Raw genomic sequence first — 25,090 nt, 5'->3', positions numbered from 1 at the left:
ACATCTCAACACTTGAGTGTATACACCATTTAATTCCATGTGATGAAATGGGAAGTATGCATAAAGCACTTGTGTTGCATACTGTTGTTTAAGATGCTAGCTTTACTTGAAACAATGGCTGACAAACTGTGGTTGCTTAGACTTGATTATTTAGCAGACATTTTCTAAAAACTAAAAGAAGTTATTTGATGGTTGACATATTTGTTGCTGATTATAAAATTAGAGCTTTCCAGTGAAGGTTAGAATTTTAGAAAACTTCTGTCACTGACCTTAATAGATTTCTAATTAATACTTAAAAACTTGTGATGTGAGGTTGATGGTGATATTAATGAATGTGATTTTGATACTGTATAATGAAACCTGTCAATATTTGGGATATTTGCATAATTCAGTGAACCAACATTTTCCAAATGACTAATGCATGATATTACAAAGTGAAACATGGGTGAAAGATCTATTCAAAATACAAACTAGAGGTGGGTACTAGACTTACTGGGGGGATCACTTTGTAAATTATGTAAATGTCTAACCACTATGCTGTACACTTGAAACTAATATAATGTTGAATGTCAACTGTAATTGAAAATTTATAACTTAAATAAAAATACAGAATAAACCGATGAATTTTAAGTAAGTATAAAAAGTTCATTTATATGGTTTCAGATTTCATACTACAACCAACCTTTAAGAAACTACCACTTGTTAAGTTTTGGTGTGATATCAAAGAAGAATATCCATAATTACTTGAAAAAAGTATTAAAATGTTTCTTTCTAACTACATTTCTTTGTGAGGCCAGGTCTTTTTTTTCACATACATCAACCAAAACAACATATCACAACATATTGCCAAAGCAGATATGAAAAACTAACTGCCCTCCGTTAAGTCAGAATTTAAAGTTTTGCAAAAATGTGAAATATTGCTAAATTTCACTAAATTTCTTTTGAAAATAGTTATTTTTAATAAAAATATATGATTGAAGTTAACATGAAATGGGTTTATTTTTGTTATTTGAAAATTAATTAATATATAAGTATTTTAAATTGTCTCAATTTTATCTTTTAACTTGGTAAGTATTAATAGATAGAACCCATATAAACAAAAGCTTTTGAGGATCCTTAAAATTTTTTAAGAGTATAAAGGGTCCTGAGACCAAAAGTTTGACAACTGCTATAAATTAAAAATTTTTAAGTATTATATATATATATATATATATATATATATATATATATATATATATATATATATATGTGAAGAAGTAGAAGAATTTATCTTGTGAATTCCTTTGCCTTAATGTGGATAATGCGCATTTTGGTTTTTTGTTGGTTATTTTAGGTATGGGTGTGTTTTTTGTTTGTTTTTGGTCTGTTTCTCCATCCAACTGTTTAGACTTGAAACTGTGTCTACAATTTAGCAAAGTAAAATCTGAATTGTTTTGAAGGCCTGTTAATACACTGTTTTTAGTTAAGATCTCAAACATATTTTATTTGGCATAGAAATTTAATGTTGTTGTTTTTTAATGTTGTTTCTTCTTAGCCTCTACGACTTGATATCAAGAGAAAACTAACTGCTCGATCTGATCGAGTTAAGAGTGTAGATTTGCACCCCACAGAGCCATGGATGTTGGCGAGTCTTTACAATGGCAGTGTGTGCGTTTGGAATCATGAAACACAGGTAGGAATTTTTAAGGACTTTATTGGAAATACTGTGCTAGACTGTGTTTATAATGAGAGATAAGAAATAGCATAACAGAGTCCAGTAGCTATATGCAGACTGCTTTCTCAAATTGCTACAAAGAATTTTCAGTAGAGGAACTAACATTTATAAGGGAATATCTTGTGGGAGAAATTGTTCTGGGCTTGTTATGTGCGCTATTTAAATGTTAAATTCTGATGTAGGTAATATTAGCTTTTCTTTGAAATTAAGGAAACTGAAACCAATATAAAATCACTTGCTTTAGCTAAAGAATTTAATAGTACTTAATTTTCCATTCAGTGAATATTCTAACCGTCTTAAGAATGGCATTTTTAATTTTACTTTTTTTCTAACTGCTCGACATAATGATATGCAGATAACTTTCAAATAGCCATACAAATTATAGATTATATCAGAGAAATATTTGTAATAAGCTTTTGATTACACATATGAGAATATGCATTTTATACTTGCCTTAAATGCTTGTTTTGTTCTTTCATCTGAGTGAATAATGTATCCTTCAAATTAATTTATCTCATATTTTCCAGTCTTTCTTGACCATCCTTAATCTTTTTCTATCAAAGTACAGAACATATACCATACAGTTATGTGTCTGGTTATACAGTAATTATCCTCAATGTCCAAGGTTAAGTTCTTAAAATTCAGATAAAATTCACATTTGAGGAATTTAAGATGGCAACAGTAGGCTTAGGGAGCCAAGGTCAGGAGTAAACCTAAAAACGCCGTTACAGTCTTATATCACTATCCTGAAACAGTAATGACTGCACACTAAACCAAGACCTCATCAGTGACATTTTATACATATTAGCAGTCTGTTCTCTGCTGTGTCCCAGGGCCTACAAACGCTACCTGACATATAGTAAGTGCTCAATAATTATTTGTTAAATACTGAAAAATAAACGTTCCATTCTTACTATATCACTATTTCAGGATTTATGTCCTTTGCAGTTTCAAATCTTGACCTTGTGAATTTCTTTTGCCTTGATGCAGATAATATGCATTCCGTTTTTTATTTTTGGTCTACTTCTCCATGCAAATGTTTAAAAATTTTCTGATTTTATGCTTTACAGATACGTTGATGCCTCACCCACCACACTTCCTAATTCTTCCTAGGGACCCTCTCTATCATCTCCATGTAGCCATCTCTCAGCTCTCTCAGATTCACTGTAGTGTATTGTTTTTTAAGCATTTAAAATTTTGTTTTCTGTGTATACACAGCACATTACTTATTTATATACACTGTAGTACATTCTAAAGCCCAGTGTACCTCCTTTATCTTTCTCTAGGTTTTACTATAACATTACTTTATCTGGGTCATCTATTTTGCCTCATTTTACTCTTTTGTACCCTTCTGTGCCCTCCTGCAAGGCTGTCTGCTTGTACTTGCATAATTTATCTCATTGGAAATATCTTGTTTAATTTTCTTCTTTCCCTCAAGAATGGAGGCTCAATGAGGGCAGGGATCATCCTAGTCTTATTTCCCTCACTTGCCTCAAGTACGTACCTGGCAGTCAGGCTCACAGTAGAACAGTTGCTACTCAGCGAGTCTGTTGATGATCGATTTTTGGTTCTCCCTGATTTTTTTTTTTTCCAGTTACCAACAGGAGTTACTTGCCATTCATGTATACCGAGAACAAAATTCTTTAAAAAGGCAAAAAGGTTTTTGGAATGAAATTCAAATGTACTTGAATTTCAAATAAGGGATATTATATACTCTCTAAGGTGGTGGCTACAATGGTTTAAAAATCAGTATGTTAGAAGTTGAAGCCATCCTGCTAATTAAATGATATGGGCAAGCCTTGTAAGCATGTGGAGGCTCAGTTTATTTATTTGAAATGAAGATGATATTGTTTCCGTCCCTACAGCACAGGATTGTCAAAAGGACCAAATCAAATTAGGTAAAACTGTATCTGAGACCTATAAGCTGCCAGACATGTGTTCGTCATTATTTTCCTAACTTACATTAGGAGTTTATATGTTGAATGTGTAGCATTTCCTCCTGTTTAGATTGTTTAGCTTCTAGAGTATGGACACCATCTCTCATTTCATGTGTATCAGCCACAGTACTTAACATGGACCTGAACCATGACTGTTCTGTTGCTACTTTCTTTTTACTGCTCAGCAGATCCCTGGGTTGTTGGCTGCTCATGAGCTTTCATGGATTTGTCTGTCATCTTATAGATGGCAAGTTCTGTCTGTTCTCAGTGTCTACATCACAGTTAGCTGGTAGCGGTTGTGCAAGTTGGAGCGTATGTCCCCATTTATTCAGTATTTGTCAGAATAATCTTCTCAAGCCAGAACTTCTCAACAGTTCTTATGAACCATTCCTATTCTTTTTATTTAGTGCACATGGCCAATCAATCAGTAAGATTATAATGTTTTCATTACTCTATACAGAAAGAGAGATTGAAAAATGGTAGTTGTTAGAATTTTAAGGAACCAGGATCAAAGTGGGAGAACAAAGCAATGCATTCATCCCTGCTTTAAGAGGGTCTCCTAGTTTTCTACCTTTATCCTGTGTATATTATTCCACTGTGAACAGGTGAAGGGACATCTAAATCACTGTGCTCTCATACTTCGCTAAAAAAGATAAAGAGCATTTGTATGGAAGCATATGCTAAAGTGTGCAAAAGAATTGTATCTTTGTATGAGTTTGTGAGTTCATGGGTTTAATTTTAAAAAGAAGAAACTAAGAGCTAATTCATTCAACAAATACTTATTAACACTGGTTGTTTTCCAGCCACTGTTTTAGGCTCTGGGAATATAGTGATGAATAAGATTTCTGCACTCAGGGAGCTTAGCAGGAAAGATTGACATTAAACATACAATTATGAAGGTGCTAAGTTATGAAAGGGGAGTATAAGGTTCTGTGGGTGGGTTTTCAGGCAGAGGGAACAGGAGCAAATGTAAGGTTGGGAGCAGCCATAGATGAGGCTAGAGAAGTAGAGAAGGGCTGGAGTGCAAAGGATCTGTAATTTCATCTTGTGGACATTTGCTTTCTTTTATCTTTTTTAAGTATTTTAATTTTGAATCTGTTTAAAAAAATGGTCTGTTTTTTTTCACTTGACTGTTGAACTCTCATATTTTAGCCTGAGGATATTTTTAAATTAGAAGTAATCTAAATAATTCTGTTTTAAATATAATAGAATAGATTTTTTTCAGTTATTTTCTCATAACTCAAAGTGTATATTCTTGTTAAATTTTAAAGACACTGGTGAAAACATTTGAAGTGTGTGATCTTCCTGTTCGAGCTGCAAAGTTTGTTGCAAGGAAGAATTGGGTTGTGACAGGAGCGGTAAGTAATTATATGAATTTCTAATCCCATTTTCTGAATTGGTCATGATTATGTACACAAGTTGCAGAATTTTGATTCTTGATTTGTTTTGTTAATTAGTGTAATGTTTAGAAACATGAACTTTATACCTCGAGCCTATAGTATACGTTTTTGTGCATTTTACCTCGTAACACTACTGATGGCTTTTAAATTTCCATTTCTAGGATGACATGCAGATTAGAGTGTTCAATTACAATACTCTGGAGAGAGTTCATATGTTTGAAGCGCACTCAGACTACATTCGCTGCATCGCTGTTCATCCCACCCAGCCTTTCATTCTAACTAGCAGCGGTAAGAGGTGACCCCTTTGGTCATGTGCATCTCTTTGAGTAATTCATTTTCATTCAGTGAGACATGCAATTCTTTACTGCTGTTAACAAGTAGAGTTCTAATTCCAAGCAGCCTTTAAACTATTTAAATCCATTAACTTGCTATCCATGCTGCTTGCTTTTGTATTTTAATGACATATCTACTCAGGATTTGTATAGAAATTGTTCCAATTCCCAAAGGTCTTTGTATGTCTGCTGAACACAAAGCTAATTTACATGCTAATGAGTGAGCTTTCCGTAGATTGCCACATACCCTAGACAGTTTTACCTTTGTACCAGACTAGTTTGTTCTTTGGTGTTATGTATAAAACAGTGGACCTTTTGGAGGGCAATTAAGACAAGTTGCACTGAACTGGTAATAGCTCTTTGAAACATTTTTAAGTTAAAACTTGAGAAGTAACTCAAAACCTCTTTAAACCAATCTTGTATTATTATAAGGCTTATTCCCTAAGGAGTCATTGCCGTCATTATTCAGTCACACTTTAATCAAAGTTGTATTACTCTTTTGTCATTCTGTAAAGCCCAGAATCTTTCATAAATTTTTTCATGAAGTTTTTATATTTGCTATTAGTAATTTATCTCCACTTTTCTGTAGAGATAAGTTTATTCTTAGAATAAATAAGGACTTTGAAAAACCTATTCATTCTGATTGTATTTCTGTAAGTCATAGAATGTATGATTCGTGTTAGATTTGCTGCCTTAAAAGCACAAAGATGTCTTAGTTCTGAATGAAAGAAATAGGAATTGCAACTAACTTGAGACTTTCTTTTGGCCTAGATGACATGCTTATTAAGCTCTGGGACTGGGATAAAAAGTGGTCTTGCTCACAGGTGTTTGAGGGACACACCCATTATGTTATGCAGATTGTGATCAACCCCAAAGATAACAATCAGTTTGCCAGCGCGTCTTTGGACAGGACCATCAAGGTAGGGTTCCCACCTCTTGTGTCAGGTATGATTATTGGTGAAACATAGTTGTTTTAGGTATTTTACTACTGGTTGCCCAGTTATTTCCATCTTAGAAGTTTCTTTCAGAAGCTCATTTTGAAGTCAAAATAGGACTTCTCATTTTGATCTAGAAGGGATCTATTTAGAAAAATATTGTGGCAACTCAGTGTTCTTAATGAAGGAGTGTTTTTTTCCCATATGGAAGCAGTATGTTGGAAGACTTTTAAACCTCTGCAAACCCAGCATAAGAAAAATGCCCATAAATTCTCTAGGTTAGTATTTCCTCTCCTTTCAGTGTATATGTTGTTGACCTGTGCTGATTATTTATCTGTTTTATATTTAAATTTCATCTGCCTCCATTCTCCATTCTCTTTCCTTACTCCATTTTTCCATACTGCAGCCAGTTATCTTTCTAAAACATGAATTCTATCTTATCAGTTGCCAACCTAAGGATAAAGTCCAAAAGCCTTAGTGCAGAATACAAGGGTTTCCAAGACTAGCCTCAGCTGATATTATGAGATATGTCCTGTAATCCTGGTCTACTCCCCATTCTCTAGATGTCATGAATGTTCACAGAATTATACCTTACTTAGCTGTTCCCTCTGCCTGTAGTACTCTTTATTCTCCCTTTCTGATTTATTTTCCTCTGGAGAATTACTCATCTTTCAAGGCTTAGCACAATTATTTACTCTGAGAAGCTCTCTTCAAACATCCATTTCACCTCTAGACAGATCCAGTCATGTTCATCCCATTCCCTCCATTGCTTTTTGCCTCTGTTACGGCCTTCACATTGAATAATAATGTGTCTTTGGAAATCTTTATCCCCAGAAACGTTGATGTTGGGGGCAGGAACTGTCACCCTTCTCCCCCAAACAGACACTCATTAGCAAGATGCACGGTGCCTCGCCAGTACCAGATGCTTCATACATGTAGTCGTGAATGCAGTCATATTCCTTTTTCCATTGCAGTGTTTAAAATACCTCTGTATGCATAGATTTAAAATTATATATTGCATTGACTTTTGATGACATGTATATGCTTATAGTTACATAACATTTTTATCTTCCTTTAACTTATATAAAATGTTACGTGCTATTTGCCTGACAATTTAGTTATTAAATGTTACAAGTCTGAATATCTTAGGGTTTTTTTCCTTTCATTGGATTATCTTTGCTTTTGACGTAGGTTGGAAACTTTGAAATTAGTTTTGAACTCTTTTCACTAAATTAGGTATATTTTGAGAATAAGAATTGTCTTATCTTTGGTTGTACTGAAGTTTGTTGTATATAGTAGGTGGTAAACATTTGTCTACACATCTTTATACTTCCCACAGGGTCTCCCATATAGTAGGCGCTCATTAAATATTTGTAAAGATAGAGCTGAGTACCAGTGCTATAGTAATGTTTGACTACTTTTCCATACTTTTAATTTTTTAATTCAGGAGTAATGTTCTCCTTTTAATGTAGCTTACTAAATCCACTTTCGTTAGCTTTATATTAAATCTCACATAAAATCATTTTCTACCCTTCAATTAGTGTTTCACAAAGTGTAGCCTGTGGATCACCCAGGGTGTCTGTTAAAAATCAGATTCCTAAGCTTCATTGTAGAGCCACAATCAGAATCACAATCTCTGGGAATTAAAGCCTGGAAATTGGCTTTTTCAGATTATACCATAGTGATTCTGCCCCTGTGGAAATTCAGGTGAAAAACAATGTAGCTTCTCTCTCCTGGGCTTTCACATTTTATATAATATGTCAAAAGTGTGATAGAGCTGTCTTCTGAAAAGCAAGTCTGCATACTGACTGGCAAATGCTGTTGTTCTCTGAAGGTATGGCAGCTGGGCTCTTCCTCCCCAAACTTCACTTTGGAGGGACATGAGAAAGGTGTCAATTGCATTGATTACTACAGTGGTGGCGACAAACCATACCTCATTTCAGGTGCAGATGACCGTCTGGTTAAAATATGGGACTATCAGGTATAGTTCTTTTGTAACCTTACTTGCCATATGTCAGACATGCTTCTTACTGTTTCTTATAGGACAATTAAAATTTAGGTGGTTGAATTGTGTTCATAGCATAATAAACTTAAGGCCTCAGTACTTGCACCTAAACTGTAGTCCCAGAATTCCCATAAAAATGAGAAAAAAAAAAAAAAAAGCCTATCAAGATTTTTAAAATAAAATTAAAAAATCATATTTTTCATTTAATAGTAGAAATTAAAAATTTTAACATTTTAATTAAAATGAATTGTTACCTCTTCTAGTATCCTCACTGGCAGACTTGCATTTATATTTGAAAGCTAGATCAATGAATAATGTCATGACATAACCATGGTACAACCATTTTGTTGCATAGATTCTTGTAAACCTAGTTATGAACTCTTCTTACTATGCTTTTTATCTTCAAGATTTTGTTAAATTTCATTTTTTTGTTTCTCACATCAAATTTCCCCAAATAATTAATAAAGTGAGGCCTAGAAAACCAGTTTCACCCAGGAATTTATTCAAATTTGTATTTAACTACAGAATAAAAATATTAGACATTATCTTAGGAATTCATGGAAAAAATACTTAGATGCAAACCAGAGATCTTTTGTTGGGGCGGGGGGTTGGTGGTGGTGTGTGTGTGTGTTTGTCTTTAAATGTGATATTTACATTTGCCTATATTATCAAATAATAAGAGGAAATATGTACACACAAGATAATTCTATTTCAAAATGTCTGTATTGAATATTATTTAGATTGTCATAACCATTATGATTTATAATGTATGTGTGCACTGGGAAAATTAAAGATGAGTTATTTGTTTTTCACTAATAAAAATGTTTTCTGGGTCTTGATTACAGAATAAAACATGTGTACAGACACTGGAGGGACATGCCCAGAATGTGTCTTGTGCCAGTTTTCATCCTGAGTTGCCAATCATCATCACAGGTTCAGAAGATGGTAAGTTGGAAATGTATGCTTACAATTACTAAGTAGGTATTTAAGTCAGGTAGTGCCCTGCATTGTAATTGAAGGTTTTCACGGATTTTTAATATTTTTATTAGAGTAGAATACTTAAGCTATAAAAGAGTAAATGGATATCATCATCATCATTACAATGTGTTTTGACTCTGTTACTTAAATATGAGGACAACCAGAAAAAGCCTAGAGAAAAACTGAAGAAGCCTGTGCTTTGGAGTCTAAAACCTGGAGTCAAATTCAGATTCTGCCACTTCCTGGATGTGTGGTTTGAGGAAATTATGAAATGGGATCAGACATAGCCACCTTACAGGATTATAGTGAAAGGATAAAAAGAAATCAGTGTATAAAACACCTAGCACATAGTAGGCACTGTACCCAGGAAATCCTGTCATTAGTTCACACTTAAAATTACATTTTAGTTTTAGTTTCTTACAAAGTTTCTATTACTAATTTATTTATGTAGCTTTATAAGCTCACTTATAGACTATAGATTAAAAAAAATAAGCTGCTAGGAAGTGTTTTCTATTTGAATATAAAGACTTCGGGAGCTGGTGTAAATTATTGTTGGCTGTTCAAATTAAAAGGAAATATTCACTTCTTTTTAGGAACCGTGCGTATATGGCATTCAAGCACATATCGCCTTGAGAGCACGCTGAATTATGGAATGGAGAGGGTGTGGTGTGTGGCCAGTCTGAGAGGGTCCAACAATGTCGCTCTGGGCTATGATGAAGGGAGTATCATTGTTAAGGTAATCTCTAATTATACTGGACGCAGGAGAAGCAATTTTCCATGTGTTTTAGTACAGTCATTTTCTAAGTCACAGTTAGCTTTGTTAAACTGGCACTTTTTTCATTAAGCACAAGAGATTAAGCACTGGAGATTTGATTTGAAGTGGAAGAAAGGAACTCTCTGTTAAATGAAAATAGAAAATGTTAATTGTGTTGTGGTTTTGTTTTCCTTTTCATTGCTAAGAGCCATTTGTCATTCTTTCAGCTTGGTCGGGAGGAACCTGCCATGTCCATGGATGCCAATGGAAAGATAATTTGGGCCAAGCATTCAGAAGTGCAGCAGGCCAACCTAAAAGCAATGGGAGATGCTGAAATTAAAGATGGAGAAAGATTGCCACTGGCAGTAAAGGATATGGGCAGTTGTGAAATATACCCTCAGACTATTCAGCACAATCCTAATGGGCGGTAAGCCGGCACCAAAACCTCTCTGAGCTGCTGTGTAAGTGAGTGTAGGGTTTGTGTGTCCACAGTATGTCCACTGCTGCCCCATGGTGGGCAGTCCTCAGTCCTCATGGAGCTTTTGTTCTGGCCTCACAGTCCTCAGCGCAGCCATGCCAGTCGATCGAGTTGGCATGCGAGGTGAGGCGTATGTACCTTCCTGGCCTGGTCCCACAGCACAGTTTTGAACAGTTAAATAGTTTGGGTTTGTTCTTACTCCAGATGTGTTGGGTCGGTGTCCTTGTCCCCCTCCGAGGGCAAGGGTCACGTCTCACGCTGAGACTTAGAAGGTGTGCTCTCAGTGCTTGCTGGCTCATTGCTCTTGAAGCAGAAAAGCTGGCTCTAGCTATGTATCTTTTGAAAAAGTTTTGGGATTGGCAATAAATCTTTTTCTTCAATTTGAACCATCAGTTCTGTTCCTCCCTTAAGATTTATAAAGCACCACATATCTTGTGATAGAAGAGTTGCTAGCATGATGAATTTAAGCCTGTGGAGCTTTAAAAATTATTTTACAATAGATCTGGGCACTTTATAATGCTGTTCTGAGTGTTAAGGAAGATAAAGTATGTAAACCAAGTATGCTGCTTAGTTCAGTAAATGGTATTCATGATTATTTGTCATAGAATCTTTTTATGAAGATTAACATATATTTTTCCCTTAATATCATAAAACATTTTTTTGCTCTGTTTGCATTTCACCTTTGGCAATCCAATAGCAGCCAATAAAGTGTTCTAAATTAGAACTTTTAAAGAGGGTTGCTTTATGTCTGTTGAGAAAATTTTGACTGCAACGTTCTATTTTTACTCAATATTTAAGTGCTAAAATATCCTGTTTATTTTGACAAATTTAACAGTCATTGAAAACTGGAGTGAGATGTTTTTATTCATTTGAATGATCAGCCTTAAAATGAACCTAGTCTTGCAACAAGATAGGGCCTTCTGTGGGTATAAATGTAGTGAGCAAACTACTAGGCATCTTGGTGCTGAGCAAATACTAGATGGGTTAGGGGAATCCTCCCCACACACCCCCAGCCCTTCTCATCTTCCTGTCCCCAGTCACCTTTGTTTATAAGAGAAAGCAACGCAGTAACATGGTCAGCAATAACCCCATCTTCATAATTTTCTTTTGGATTTTTGGGTAGAATATTTACATCTAGCTCTGTATTCAAAGAAATATGTAACTTTAAAAGATATTAGGTTCAATTGTAGCAGTCAACTGAAATAACATTTATGATCAGAAATATTATACCATAAATATGAATCATTGTTTCTTATGCATGTCGTTGGTCCTCTGTACTTCCCTCCCTGGCTTCTGTAATTTCTAGGTTTGTGGTGGTGTGTGGTGATGGCGAGTATATCATCTACACAGCAATGGCCCTGAGAAACAAGAGCTTTGGGTCGGCGCAGGAGTTTGCATGGGCCCATGATTCCTCAGAGTAAGTTGTGGCTGTGTGCGAGGCGGCCTGCACTGACTGCAAATGCGTGTTCTGCATGCAGCTGTTAGAGAGGTTCCTGATGCCCAGCATAGGCCGTGCTTCTCCATGTTAAAGAACGTTCTCAGAGCTGCCTGTGGGAAGATCAGAGTCATAGACAGCTGTGCAGCAGGAGCTGCCTTTGCCCTTTTTACTACAGTCAGCTCTGAGCTGGCTTGCTCAAATTAACCTAATAATCCCATTAAACTGGGGACCCAGCACCCATTTCCTTGATGGGAGCCCATGGCAGGGCCTGGTGCTTATGGGCTCAAGGCAAAGTAGGTCCTCAAGTCAGGCCCTTAGCAGGTGACCTGGTGTGACCCTGTGACCTGGAGTCCTGAGGTGCTGATGCCCCTGTATAAGTTGCTTGGGAGAAATGCTATAGTCTGGTGTCATCTTGATGAGAGCTTCATTGAGTCTTAAAAAACTCATTTTCTGTGATGTTACCCACCTCCCACTTTTTTTTTTAATTAAATTTTTGGGGTGACAATGGTTAGTAAAATTTTATAGGTTTCAAGCATGCATTTCTATAATACATCATCTATGTATCGCATCGTGTGTTCACCACCCAGAGTCAGTCTTCCTTCAATCACCATATATTTGATCTTTTCCCTCTTCTGCCACCACCTCCCATTCTTAACAAATTCTGTCTGAATTCAGAATGTTCATAAAATGTTCTCATTAAAAACAGAAAAAAACGTTTAACTCTAAATTATTATAGCAGATAGTCGCCAACTGGTTCATTTTTCATTCCTGTTTGGTGCGTGTAATAGACATTAGGGCTTTGGTTTTTTTCAGACCACAATGAATTACGTCTTCACAGTTTTCTTGTTTTGTTTTCCCCATATTGTGTTGCCCCTGGTCCCAGCAGTAACCTAAGCTTCAGTGTTGTGTAATAATTTTTTTTTTTTTAACACAAAGGTTTATTGAGAGGTAAGGAATTGTTTTGATCTTTTCATAAATTTCCTAAATACACTCATTCAGGCATAGTTCCATATACTAAAGGGTACTTTGTTATCATCTTAAGCGAAATTACAATTCACGAATTGCCTCACGTCTCTCAGCATACCTCTCCCTCTGGTTTGGTAGTTCCCTCTTTTCAGCCTTAGCCCTCCAAAACCCTTTTCTGCAGCTTTTCTGTCTTGAGCAAAGCACATGTCAGTAAATATTCTTGAATGTCCAGGAACGGCCACACGCTCGCTCACTTTTTAAGGCAGATGCCCGAATATATGCAATTTTCTTCAGTTGTTCCCAAACAAGGCTGACTAATGAACCACTTACAAGTTTTGCTTAATTTTTTAAGCCACTTTTTTGAGGTATCATTTATATAAAATAAAAAGCACTATTTTAAGTGTGCATTTCAATGAATTTGAACCAATGTATACAAACTTGAACCACCAGCACAATCAAGATACAGAACATTTCTACCTCAAAAAAATTCCCGTGTTTCCCTTAACAATCAGTACCCTGCCCCTGCTCCCTGGCCCCAAGCAAATATTGATCTGCTTTTTTTGTCACTTGTAGATTAGATTTGTCTTAAAAAAAGACAAACACAGAGTTTCATATAAATGGAGTTGTACGGTATATACTCTTATGTCTGGCTTAGCTAAGCATGTTTTTGATTGGTTCCCTTTTTTGCAGAGTAGTGTTCCATCGTATAAATATATTACAGTCGGTTTAATCATTTACCTACTGATGGACATTTGGATCTTTTTCAGGTTCTGAAATAATTTGTAAGCTCTAGTAATTTGTGTACTAGTGTGCAACCCATTCATTATTTGTCCAACTCTTAAGGAGTTCACTGATCTCTTAGAGAAAAAATTGTTAGTGAATCTTCAAATATTTTATATTTCTGCATAATTCACTACTCATGTATTTGAAGATACATTTGGTGGAATTATGATTTAGTATATAATATACTGTATGCCTTCTTTTTTTCCCCCAGATATGCAATAAGAGAAAGCAACAGTGTTGTAAAGATATTTAAGAACTTTAAGGAAAAAAAATCATTTAAACCAGATTTTGGAGCTGAAAGTGAGTGTTATTTATATATGATACATTTTTAGAAGCTTTGTAATGGCTCAGAAAATAGCTAAACAAAAACCTTTTTGTTCTTTTTAGGTATCTATGGAGGCTTCTTATTGGGAGTCAGGTCTGTAAATGGCTTAGCTTTCTATGACTGGGACAACACAGAACTCATACGCAGAATTGAAATTCAGCCCAAACACGTGAGTTCCCGCCATTGTTTTGGGAATGTGCATCTGTATAATGAGCTCTGGGTCCCTGAGACCAAGAAATGTCCTTGTACCCTACTGTCCCCATTCCATGGTGTTGGACTCAGCACCATTTCCCTCAGGATTGCTTACAAAATCAGAATTACGGAATTAAAATGAGGAAATAGAAGTTGGCTATTTTGAAAAATATAAAGTTATACAAATGTCAAGTACTTTTCATATTTTAAATGGCTTCTGAGTAAAAAAAGCATGCTTTGAAGACAAGACTGGGAGTTCTTGACATGGAAAGGCCTAAAAAGCTTCCACTCTGTTCAGAAAGCCTTTTTATACTTTAGCTGACAGTGGCTGTTTAAATTTTCGGTAACCATCTCCAGGGACAAAATTTTCTGTTTTTAGAACTGCCTGCTTCTTTGACAACTTTCATCTTCAGGAAATTATCTTTGGAGACAAATCCACCTCCCTAGGGTCCTGGTTCTGTCTTCTCAATGAGCAAAGGGGGCAAAATTGTTTCCTAAGGGGTGAAAAAACTTTTTATCTATAAAGCATAAGTATTCTATACATATATATATATATATATATGTATGTATGTTTTCTATATGTACCATCTGTGTATATATATATGTATATGCACATCTGGTACATATACATGTATATATATACTGGGGGTGCCAAAAAAGTGTATACACATGACTTGTATTTGTTCTTATCGCTATATATTATTAAATTTTAATATAGTTTGTCCCTTTCTTAAAATGCGTATACATTTTTTTGGCACCCTCTGTAATGCATGGTATATAGTATCTGTGGTACTAAAATTTCATGGGTGGTTGATACGGGGAAGAACGGGGTGAGAAGCGCTGCTGGAGAGCAGTGAGGAACAGGCTGCTGCTGCTCTGAGGTCCCGCACAGCTGGTGTGCTGGCAGCTCCCGCCCTTCCTCCCTTAGAACAGCACTGCCCTTCCACCCTCCCAAATGTATGTCTCTGCACACTGTGTTAAGTACACGTGTGTTATCTTAATACAAGAAGAGAAATCTTGTAAGAAACAAAGTGTATGCAGTTTATCTTATCCACTGAGACATCCAAAATCATTTGCGTTTTTGTGTTTCCTGTTACAGATTTTCTGGTCTGACTCTGGAGAGCTAGTCTGTATTGCCACTGAGGAGTCATTTTTTATCCTTAAGTATCTGTCGGAAAAAGTCTTGGCTGCCCAGGAAACACATGAGGGAGTTACTGAAGATGGCATTGAAGACGCCTTTGAGGTAATTACATCAGCACAACTTCAGCTTTGTTTCTAATTATATTCTTATAACAGGATGTCACTCATTTTAACATTTAATTATAAACTAGGTTTAGGAACCTAAGCATTTTAAGGAATTATGGTAAAAATGTGAAAATTAAAATCATGGCTCAAAGATCAAGTGTGAAAGTATTTATGTTTAAAAGAAATTTGTGCTTTGATTTTAGGAAATCTGTAGACTAACTTTTATATCTTTCAGTAAGGAAATTAGAAGGTATTTTGATCTTAAGACAGTTTGGCCAGAGTGGCTTAAATCAGCTTTCAGATAAATCATCCATTGTGGAGATGTCCTGGAAGATTTTATGAAACACTTATGCCAGTTTCATGTGTGCTAGGAGTTTAGATAAACACGGTTTTAGATCATAGCTTTAACAGAATAGGATTTTACATTATAAAAAGTCATCCATGATTGTGTTCTTAAATGAAGAAACAAGATAGAAGTTCCAGTGATAGACTTCTTTCTTGGAATATTAATAGGATTTTGCTTTGCATTCTTCATTCTACCTTATCACCCTCAATTATATTGTTTTTTGTTATGGACAGGATTTCTAATGCTGCATAAATTAGTAATAGACTTCCTTTCCTTCTTTTAGGTTCTTGGTGAGATTCAGGAAATTGTGAAAACAGGGCTGTGGGTAGGCGATTGCTTCATTTACACAAGTTCTGTGAACAGATTAAATTATTATGTTGGAGGAGAAATAGTCACCATTGCCCACTTGGACAGGTAACTGAGTATCATTTTGCTTTTGTCTTAAGCATCTTAAATTTAAAAGTATACTGAGAGAGAGAAAAAAAAAGAGATTATCTACTGATTTGGGCTTACTTCTAAATTAATTTCTGTTCTAACACAGGACAATGTATCTCCTGGGCTATATTCCTAAGGACAACAGGCTTTACCTGGGGGATAAAGAACTGAACATCGTTAGCTACTCCCTGCTGGTTTCAGTGTTGGAATACCAGACGGCTGTCATGCGGAGGGACTTCAGCATGGCCGATAAGGTCCTTCCCACCATTCCAAAAGAACAGAGGACCCGAGTTGCACACTTTTTGGAAAAGCAGGTAAGAGCGTTTTGTTTATCTTATTTTTGTGTGTTTTTAAAACTAGCAATTTGAAAGAATGTTAGTTATGAGTTTGAAAAACTTAATTTCTTAATTGTCACCCATTTCCTTATGGCAGTGGTATCTCCTGTAAATTTAAGTCATTAGTTATACTCTTCCTTCTCCTTTCTCAGTACCCCAGAGCTTGGTACCCCCATTTAAATGTTAGAGATGATTTTCAGTCTTCCCTTTCTATAGACTTCTTTTCCATTCTATCAATAGTTTCATTTCTGTCTGTGTTGTACTTTTGTCTCTATCCTAGCTGGCTTTGTTTGTTCGTTTGTTTTTTGGTAGAACACACATAACAAAATTTACCATGTGATACGCGTTTTTCTTAATGTGGTGTTTTTACATCAAAGTTACAGGTACATGAAGTGTAAAGTTTAATAAGGCTTAAGAAAAAAACAGTCCTCCCTGCTCTCATTTCTACATCCTAGAATTAATCACTTTTAATTCTTTTTAGCTGACTCTCTTGGTATTTATTTCCACATTCTCAATAACGTGCTTATATTGCTATTTCTCAGCTTCAGGCATTTCTTGTGACTTCCCACTCCATAGGTGAGGCTTGATCTTTCACCCCCCTGCTTCTACCACATACCTGCCACTTTCCTATTCCTTATCCTCCCAATATAATCATATCATAATTTTGATTAGATCAGCATTCGATGGTTTAATCATTATGGCTGTGTAAACACTGTTCACCACTGACCCATGTGTATTATAGCTTTCCCTTCTTGCAGTTTTTTTTTTTTTCCTGGAGTTAATAAGTGTCTTTTTATTTTAAACTTTGCTTATTTTGTATCCACTTACGCTTATTCTCCCAACTCTGCTTGTTCTCCAGCTTTCCTTGAAATCTCCTTTCAAAATATTTAGTCTGCTTCAGTCTGAACTGGTTTTTTTGCTTTCATCATGCGTATCCCCCCTTCACTATCACATGGGGCTCCCCCTTTGCGTTTCTTGAGTTGGAGCTATTATTTCCTATATCCCGTCTCCCTTGGTTTACTCCCTTATTTGGCTGGAGGGTGTTCTTCAGTAGTTTCCTGAGATAAGGGTTATTAATGGGAAGTAGATTTTTTTGTGATCTTGCTACCTGAAAGTGCCATTGTTCTACACTAAAACATGTTGACCATTTAACTGGATTCTAGGTTGGGGGTAATTTTCTCTCAAGAATGTAGAGACATTGGACTAGAAGCCTTCTAGCTTCTAGTTTTATAGTTCAAGTCTAAAGCCATTTATATTCCTGATTCTTGGTACCTAATCTGTTTTTTCTCTCTTTTGGATCTTGTTCCTATGGTTCTGAGCTGTCATGATGATGGACCTTGAAAGTGGTCAATTACAATTCATTGCGCAGGGTAGTAGATGAATTCTTTTAATTGGAAACGCATGTCCTTAATTTTTGAGTTTTTTAAAATCATTTCTCTGATGATTTTCTTTCTTTGTTTTCTCTAGTCTCTCTTTGTGGAATTGTTATTCAAATGTTGGACCTCCTGCACTGGTTTTCTCTTTTTGTTATTCTTGGACTTTTAAAACCTTATTTATGGGTTAAAGTTTCTCCCATATGAATGATAAGAATGACAGTTTTTTGTTGTTTTGAACTTTTCTTTTCCCCCTACATAGTAGGCTTCCTTCACGTTGCCGTTGTTGGTTCATTTTGATCTGTTTTTCCTGTTAGAGATTTTGCTCAGGTATCTGATGTTCCTTGGGCACTCATTTAAGAGTGGAGGTCTAAGAAGGAGATCAGAAGGTGTGAGTTTGAGTGTCGGTTTGTTGTGCATGGACTTAGAATATGTGACGTGATTGGGGAACCTTAATGTCGGTGTCTTCACATAATGAATTTAATAATTTCATTTATTCATTTAATGAATTTACTGCACCTAACATTGTACCAGTCACTGTTCTAACTGGCATATAGCCCTCATCGGCATCTTAGTATTTTTAAGTCACACCCCTTGGCCTGGCTAAAGTTTACAGAGAAGTTCCCCCAATTACCAGCATTCTGAGCACTAAGTAGAAACAGCTTGGTGTCTCAGTATTTAGTATTTCATTTAGTCGCAACATTCCATTCTTATAATCTCGTTTTCCTTTTGATACTCAGTACTCCTTCCTCCAGGTGTGCAAGGTATCCCTCAGACAGAGACCCTCTAGTTTCCCTCTCCAAAGAATGAACCTCCTGTCTTCTGTGGGTGTCGAGGGGTGTGCGGGAGAGGAGGCACCTGGGAAATCTAACTGTTTCTCATGCAGACTTTCAGGCCGTTTCATTTTAAGTCTACTCGTCACGAGACACCTTTGGGGATTCTGAGGTGTGAATCAGCTTGTTTCTTCTATGCTGTTTTCACTCCCGATTCCGGATTAGTTTTATCTAGTGTTTTACCTGAATGTTTATACTCCACCACTTTTCCAGGTTCCAAAATTTTGCTATTAATGTCTCTTCTGCCTTTCTATGTGTCCTTGGGAGTGTATGTCTGAGAATAAGAATCCCGTTAATGTCATTTCAGTGGGGATTTGGAGGAAAACAGAAGTGAGTGTATTGAGTCCACCTGTTGTCACCTGTTTGTCCTTGCCTATATCTGACTAGTTTCATAGATCTTCCGTCCTCCACTCTTAGATTTTATATTGTCTACATCAGTGCCAGGGAAGAAAAGGAGTAACGCCTTGTTTACAGGGTACTCATGGGTGACTTGGGGGTGGGGCTGCTTGGGAGAGAAGCTAATTTAGAAATTACAGTAGTTGGTTTGAAGCCTGTTTCTGATGACCCTGGAGCAATGGAGCCTGGGAAGGAATACTTGCCGATGAACGACATGAGACTAACGATAAAGACATAGGTATGACACCCAGTCAGGACCTGACAGCAGATGTTTGCCAAATGACCTGCAGATGCTAGAAAATCAGAAGGTTTTATATTTGACTCCTTTTCTTTGAGGGACTGGCCTAGATGCTGTAAGGCCCAGCTTAGTGACTGACCACGTTAGGAACGGCTAGGTCTACGTCAGTGTTTTTGTTTTTTTAATGACTCCTGTTCAACTTTCTAAAATCCTTCTTTTTGACATTTCTATTTACTTTCACATTTCTAATTTTACTAGTTGCTGTTTTACTTGAGTTTATCTAGCATTGGTCAGCTCCATTGCTTAGAAAACAGTAGGCATTGTGTGACTGAATTTTGTCTGCTGGAATTCTTATTAGTTAATGACTCCTTAATTTTGTAATTTTCTATATTCTACTCATTGGAATATTTTGTTTTTATGTTACTTTTGTTTGATTTAAGTAAGGGGTTTCTATGTCAGCAGGGTATTTTTAGTCTGAGAGGGAAGTGATTTGCCATGTGCATGTGTGTACACTTTACAGACTACACACATTTTTATATACATAAATACACACACACATACATATTTTTGAATCTGTTTAGGGCTTCAAGCAGCAAGCTCTTACAGTATCCACAGACCCCGAGCATCGCTTTGAACTTGCTCTTCAGCTTGGAGAACTAAAAATTGCATACCAATTAGCAGTGGAAGCAGAGGTATGTACTCATAACTGGTGGAAAGGTAACCAGGTTCTTTTATGTGTTTAGTGTACTTGTAAGTTGTGTTATTTAAGTTTTCTGAAGTGACTCATTTTGGTGAGTTTATTGCCTCTCTTTGGTCTTGTTAAAAAATGCATCATGTTAATCTTCGCATAAATTAAATGGATTATATTGGAGATATTCTTCGCATTCAAATTTAAGAAAAAGTGTTTTCCCATCTTACAGGAGATCTATTTTGGAAGAGAGCAAAGCTGTAAGATAGTAGATAAACTAGTCTGGGAACTCCTAAAAATGCAGATGTAGCAGTCATTTGCCAATATCCCAAACTAGTGAGAAAGATACTGGTTTTAAGGAAAGGTTCTGACATTTTGGAAGTTAAGATCATCCAAATATGCAGCGTCCTATTTGATTTCTGAGAAGCTACAAATGATAGATAATATTATTGTTAAATATTTAAGGACATAAAAGTTTTTTTAATCTTAAAAAACTGGTATTAAATCACTCGTTAAAATAATTGCAATCTAATTATCTTAAAACTCCCATTAGATGGTTTTAGTTTTATTTTTACTGTGTAATTACAAAATAAAAACATAATAGGTTGATGTTTATTCATGCATCAAAATTGATTTGTTTGAATTAATTTTGTATGTGTGAATAATTTCCATTTTCTTATACATTTTGTCATTCCATTTTCTTTTGATTGATAGAACCAGCTTAAGTACAACTATATATATTTGTGTGTGTGTGTGTGTGTATATTTTACCAGGGGGTGCAAAAAAAATTTATACAAGTGGACACTGGTCAACGTTGCTCAAGCAGTAGTTCACTGTAATCAGAAGTGTCTGGACACTGACGGTGACCACTTTGAGCACCTTTGTAATTGCAGAAGTCAAATGTGACTTGTATTTATCTTTTGTTATCAGTATACATTGGGTATTAAAGTTTTAATAGTTTTTTCCTTTCTTAAAATGTGTATACATTTTTTGGCACCCTCTGTATATATGTCTCCCATTGTCAGCACAGTAATAGGTTAATAGAATAATGTTGATGTTAGAAATTCAAATATTCCCCAAAATATTTTAACTTGGAAACTCTCTTCATACAGTCAGAACAGAAGTGGAAACAACTTGCTGAACTCGCCATTAGTAAATGTCAGTTTGGCCTAGCCCAGGAGTGCCTGCACCATGCACAGGATTATGGGGGGCTGCTGCTTTTGGCCACTGCCTCTGGAAATGCTAGTATGGTCAACAAGCTAGCAGAGGGTGCGGAGCGAGATGGCAAGAATAACGTGGCATTCATGAGCTACTTCTTACAGGGCAAGTAAGTATTAATACAGGCTCTAAAAGAGGTGGGCATGGCAGTTAAAAGCACTTACTTCTGCATTGACTTTGAGGGTGGCTTTTGGAGAGGAATGTGAAGAATGCACCGTTGAGTTTGAACTAATGCCTGGCCGAGTGGTGCTCCTCCTGGGGACAGTCAGGGGACAGTCAGAGGATAGTGCTCCCTAAAGTACGGGGGTTTCTGTGTCAGTGGGGCATTTCTAGTTTGAGAGGGAAATGGTTTGCTTTTAGATTCTTCTCAGGTGGCACTCACCTTCAGTAAAGGATGCTCTTAGCACACTTGATCTGAATGTTCAAGGAAAATTAGTCCATGGGGGCTCAACGTGGAGACATTTCTCAATTGCCCTGCCACTGATTTTATGATGGCAGGTTATGTGCTGTTCCAGCTGGTACCTGAATGGCAGGTGATTTTACCCAAATTAGGTAATTCTGATCTGTTCATGGCAAGAATAAAGGGGGGTGAGGATGCCAGTTACTTTGAGATTTGAATGCAAGTATAAAGCATTAAAAAAAAAATGTTGTTTTGAAAAGTCTAGCAGTTAGTACAAACCAAATCATTTCAGCTTTAGTTGACCATGTTATGAAATAAAACTCAAAAGTATTCATTAACCTTGTCCTACATGCTAACTTTTTAAACCCCACACTTCATCATAAAAGCTTTATCATAAAACTTGGGATATACCCCAATATATGCATTTATGCTTTTTATAATATTTATATATATCATGCATATTTATAAACTTACATACCTTATAATAGGTCCACTATTCTTTACCCATAATTCAAAATCCAAAAATATTCTTAAAATAGTTTTTTATAACTTATTTTAGGGCAAAACCTGACCTAAAGTACTACCGTGTCTCCCCGAAAATAAGACCTAGCTGGACAATCAGCTCTAATGTGTCTTTTGGAGAAAAAAAATAAAAAATAAGACCAGGTCTTATATTTTTAGTAAATTAAATTTATAGTAAAATAAGACTGGGTCTTATATTAATTTTTGCTCCAAAAGATGCATTAGAGCTGATTGTCCAGTTAGGTCTTATTTTCGGGGAAACACGGTATTAGTTGTCTTTCTGACACTTGGTATGTTTTTATCGCATTTAGTATTTATGTTATTGCAGAATATTAATGCTTGTGTTAATGCAGAATATTAATGTTTTTATTTGATGCTGATGATATTAGGTGAAGTGTTAACCTTTCTAAAATTCAAAAAATTCTGAATTCTAAGATACATTATACTCTTCATCAAACTTAGAAAAAAATCAAATTAAAAAAAAAAAATGAAAAACAACACTTGGGTATTTCCTACTGGATTGTCCAGCACAGCCCATGTTGGAGACGCTGCCCTCGACATTGCCACTTGTGAACCTGTTTCTTCCCATGTATCCTGAAGCTTTTAAAAGAATGACGCTGCCTTGTCTTGAAAAGCCCCTTTAGATTCCTCTTAGGAGTTAAAATAAGTTAGAGGTTGAAAATGGTCACAAAAGCTGTCTTATCCTTCATACTCCTGGAGCCTATTGATTATGTAATACACTGGTGGTGACAAGTTGATGGTTCAGTGACAGAAATGAGGTCTATGTGTGGGAATTGAGGGAATGCTGACTTTGCAACACTAAATCCACATTTCTTTAATGTGTTAAGTGCCAGTGTTAATAGCATTTATTCTTGGAAACAGTGCCTCTCCTTTTTAATCTTTAGGCTTGATGCTTGCCTGGAGCTCTTGATTAGAACTGGACGACTTCCAGAAGCTGCCTTCCTGGCCCGGACTTACTTACCCAGTCAGGTTTCAAGGTACAGACTTTTAATTTTAGGAAGCAATGTTTCAAATAAAAACATCACACTTATTCAGTCTCTCTTTGCTTCCATATCTGTACTAGGGTGGTGAAACTCTGGAGAGAAAATCTCTCAAAAGTCAATCAGAAAGCAGCGGAATCCCTTGCTGATCCAACAGAGTATGAAAACCTTTTCCCGGGACTAAAAGAAGCCTTTGTTGTGGAAGAATGGCTGAAGGAAACACATGCTGATCTGTGGCCAGCCAAACAATACCCACTTGTCACGGTGCGTGACCGGGTGCCAGGCCTCATTTAGTGTGACTGTAGGGCAGCAGTGCATTCACGACTTAAATTTTTGAACTGTACTGTATTCGTTATTGTTGCATTAAGAGCTAAGATCTGGGATTTAGACCAAATTTATAGATGAATTATGACTTCAAAATATTTCATTTTATTCCTGGTTTATTCTCTAATAGCCAAACGAAGAAAGAAATGTTATGGAAGAGGCAAAAGGCTTTCAGCCCTCAAAGTCTGCACAGCAGGTCAGTAGAATACTTACTATATGAGATAATCTGGTTGACATTTGTGGATTTTAAGTACCATCTCCCACTTCCTAACCCTGATCAGCCTTGCCTTGGGGAAAACTTCAAAATCCTGAACACATTCCTTTGTTTTTCTCTGTTTCTCCACTTGGGCTTTCAGGATCTTGATGAGAAACCTGCTTCTCCTACTCCAGTTATCACGGCCTCCCACACAGCCAACAAAGAAGAAAAGGTATGGCCACCACTCCCAAACCTCCCACTGGAAAGCCAGCCTTGCGCGCCCCCCCCCCCCCCCGCCATGTCTGCAGGATGTGCAGGCCTCCGTATTTTACATGACGTAATCAGTTTCAGAGTAGAGGCTTTGAAACGGGAAGATGTCCTTCTGTCTGACTACAGGCATACCTCATTTTATTGTGCTTTGCTTTATTGTACTTCGCAGATACGCATTTTTTACAAATTGGAGGCAAGACACACACCCCCAACCCAGCAAAAAGATTTACTTGCTGTAGGCTCAGATGATAGCATTTTTTAGCAGTAAAGTGTTAACTAAGATATAGTTTGTTTTTTAGACATAATGCTTTTGCACATTTAATAGGCTACAGTATAGTGTAAACACAACTTTCATATGCACTGGGAAACCAAGAAATTGGTGTGACTTGCTTTACTGAGTTATTCTATTCACTTTATTGGGATGGTCTAGAACTTAACCCACAATATTTCCGAGGTGTGCCTGTATTGTTTTAGTTCTCTTTGGATCATAAATGAGAGGTAACGTTTCTTAAAATACAGTCTTGTGCGACTCACCCTCTTTCTTTCCTTTGTAGAGCTTACTCGAGCTGGAAGTAGATTTGGATAATTTGGAATTAGAAGATATTGACACAACAGATATCAACCTGGATGAAGATATTTTGGATGACTAAACAGATTATATTGTGAACAGGTATTGACTGTCATGCTGACCAGTGCTTTGGACTCAGAACTCCTTAGATTTTTATATGTAAATGCCATGGCCCCCTGGGCGCACAGTGCCCTCCTCGTCTTAGGAGGGGTTTATGGGCAGCAGCTACATCACTGTTTCCTTGTCAACTAAAACATGTGGACTTCGATTTTTTTTTTCATACTGTCATTAGACTGTATCTCATAAAACCTTTTGAATTAATGAAGATACTTCGTTTCCTTTCTAAACAATGAAAATAGGCTTCTAGTTTTAGAAGGCTGAGCCCAAACTACACCTCACCCTATAGAACAGCCCACATTCCTTTTCTTTGCATCACTAGATCATATTTTCACATATGATCACATT

The 25,090-nt window shown here is 36.3% G+C and overlaps 1 protein-coding gene across 1 annotated transcript in view; it reads left to right on the top strand.

Annotated features, from left to right (window-relative positions):
• COPB2 (COPI coat complex subunit beta 2) overlaps positions 1–24,950 on the top strand; it is a 30,583-nt gene extending 5,633 nt beyond the window's left edge. Inside the window, exons 2-22 of the mRNA XM_019747541.2 lie at positions 1,535–1,672; positions 4,923–5,009; positions 5,213–5,339; positions 6,155–6,303; positions 8,153–8,299; positions 9,169–9,268; positions 9,895–10,037; positions 10,283–10,482; positions 11,840–11,950; positions 13,932–14,020; positions 14,108–14,214; positions 15,337–15,480; positions 16,112–16,242; positions 16,370–16,577; positions 20,020–20,130; positions 21,239–21,453; positions 23,172–23,264; positions 23,351–23,531; positions 23,722–23,787; positions 23,948–24,019; positions 24,612–24,950. Of these exons, the coding sequence (XP_019603100.1) occupies positions 1,535–1,672; positions 4,923–5,009; positions 5,213–5,339; positions 6,155–6,303; positions 8,153–8,299; positions 9,169–9,268; positions 9,895–10,037; positions 10,283–10,482; positions 11,840–11,950; positions 13,932–14,020; positions 14,108–14,214; positions 15,337–15,480; positions 16,112–16,242; positions 16,370–16,577; positions 20,020–20,130; positions 21,239–21,453; positions 23,172–23,264; positions 23,351–23,531; positions 23,722–23,787; positions 23,948–24,019; positions 24,612–24,707 (2,715 nt within the window). The 3' untranslated portion in view covers positions 24,708–24,950. The remainder of the gene's footprint in view (positions 1–1,534; positions 1,673–4,922; positions 5,010–5,212; positions 5,340–6,154; positions 6,304–8,152; positions 8,300–9,168; positions 9,269–9,894; positions 10,038–10,282; positions 10,483–11,839; positions 11,951–13,931; positions 14,021–14,107; positions 14,215–15,336; positions 15,481–16,111; positions 16,243–16,369; positions 16,578–20,019; positions 20,131–21,238; positions 21,454–23,171; positions 23,265–23,350; positions 23,532–23,721; positions 23,788–23,947; positions 24,020–24,611) is intronic.
• The last annotated feature ends 140 nt before the right edge of the window (positions 24,951–25,090 follow it).

The sequence above is a fragment of the Rhinolophus sinicus genome, linkage group LG10, assembly GCF_036562045.2.
Source record: "Rhinolophus sinicus isolate RSC01 linkage group LG10, ASM3656204v1, whole genome shotgun sequence".
Taxonomy (NCBI): domain Eukaryota; kingdom Metazoa; phylum Chordata; class Mammalia; order Chiroptera; family Rhinolophidae; genus Rhinolophus; species Rhinolophus sinicus.
This window is presented reverse-complemented; position numbering and strand designations above follow the sequence as displayed.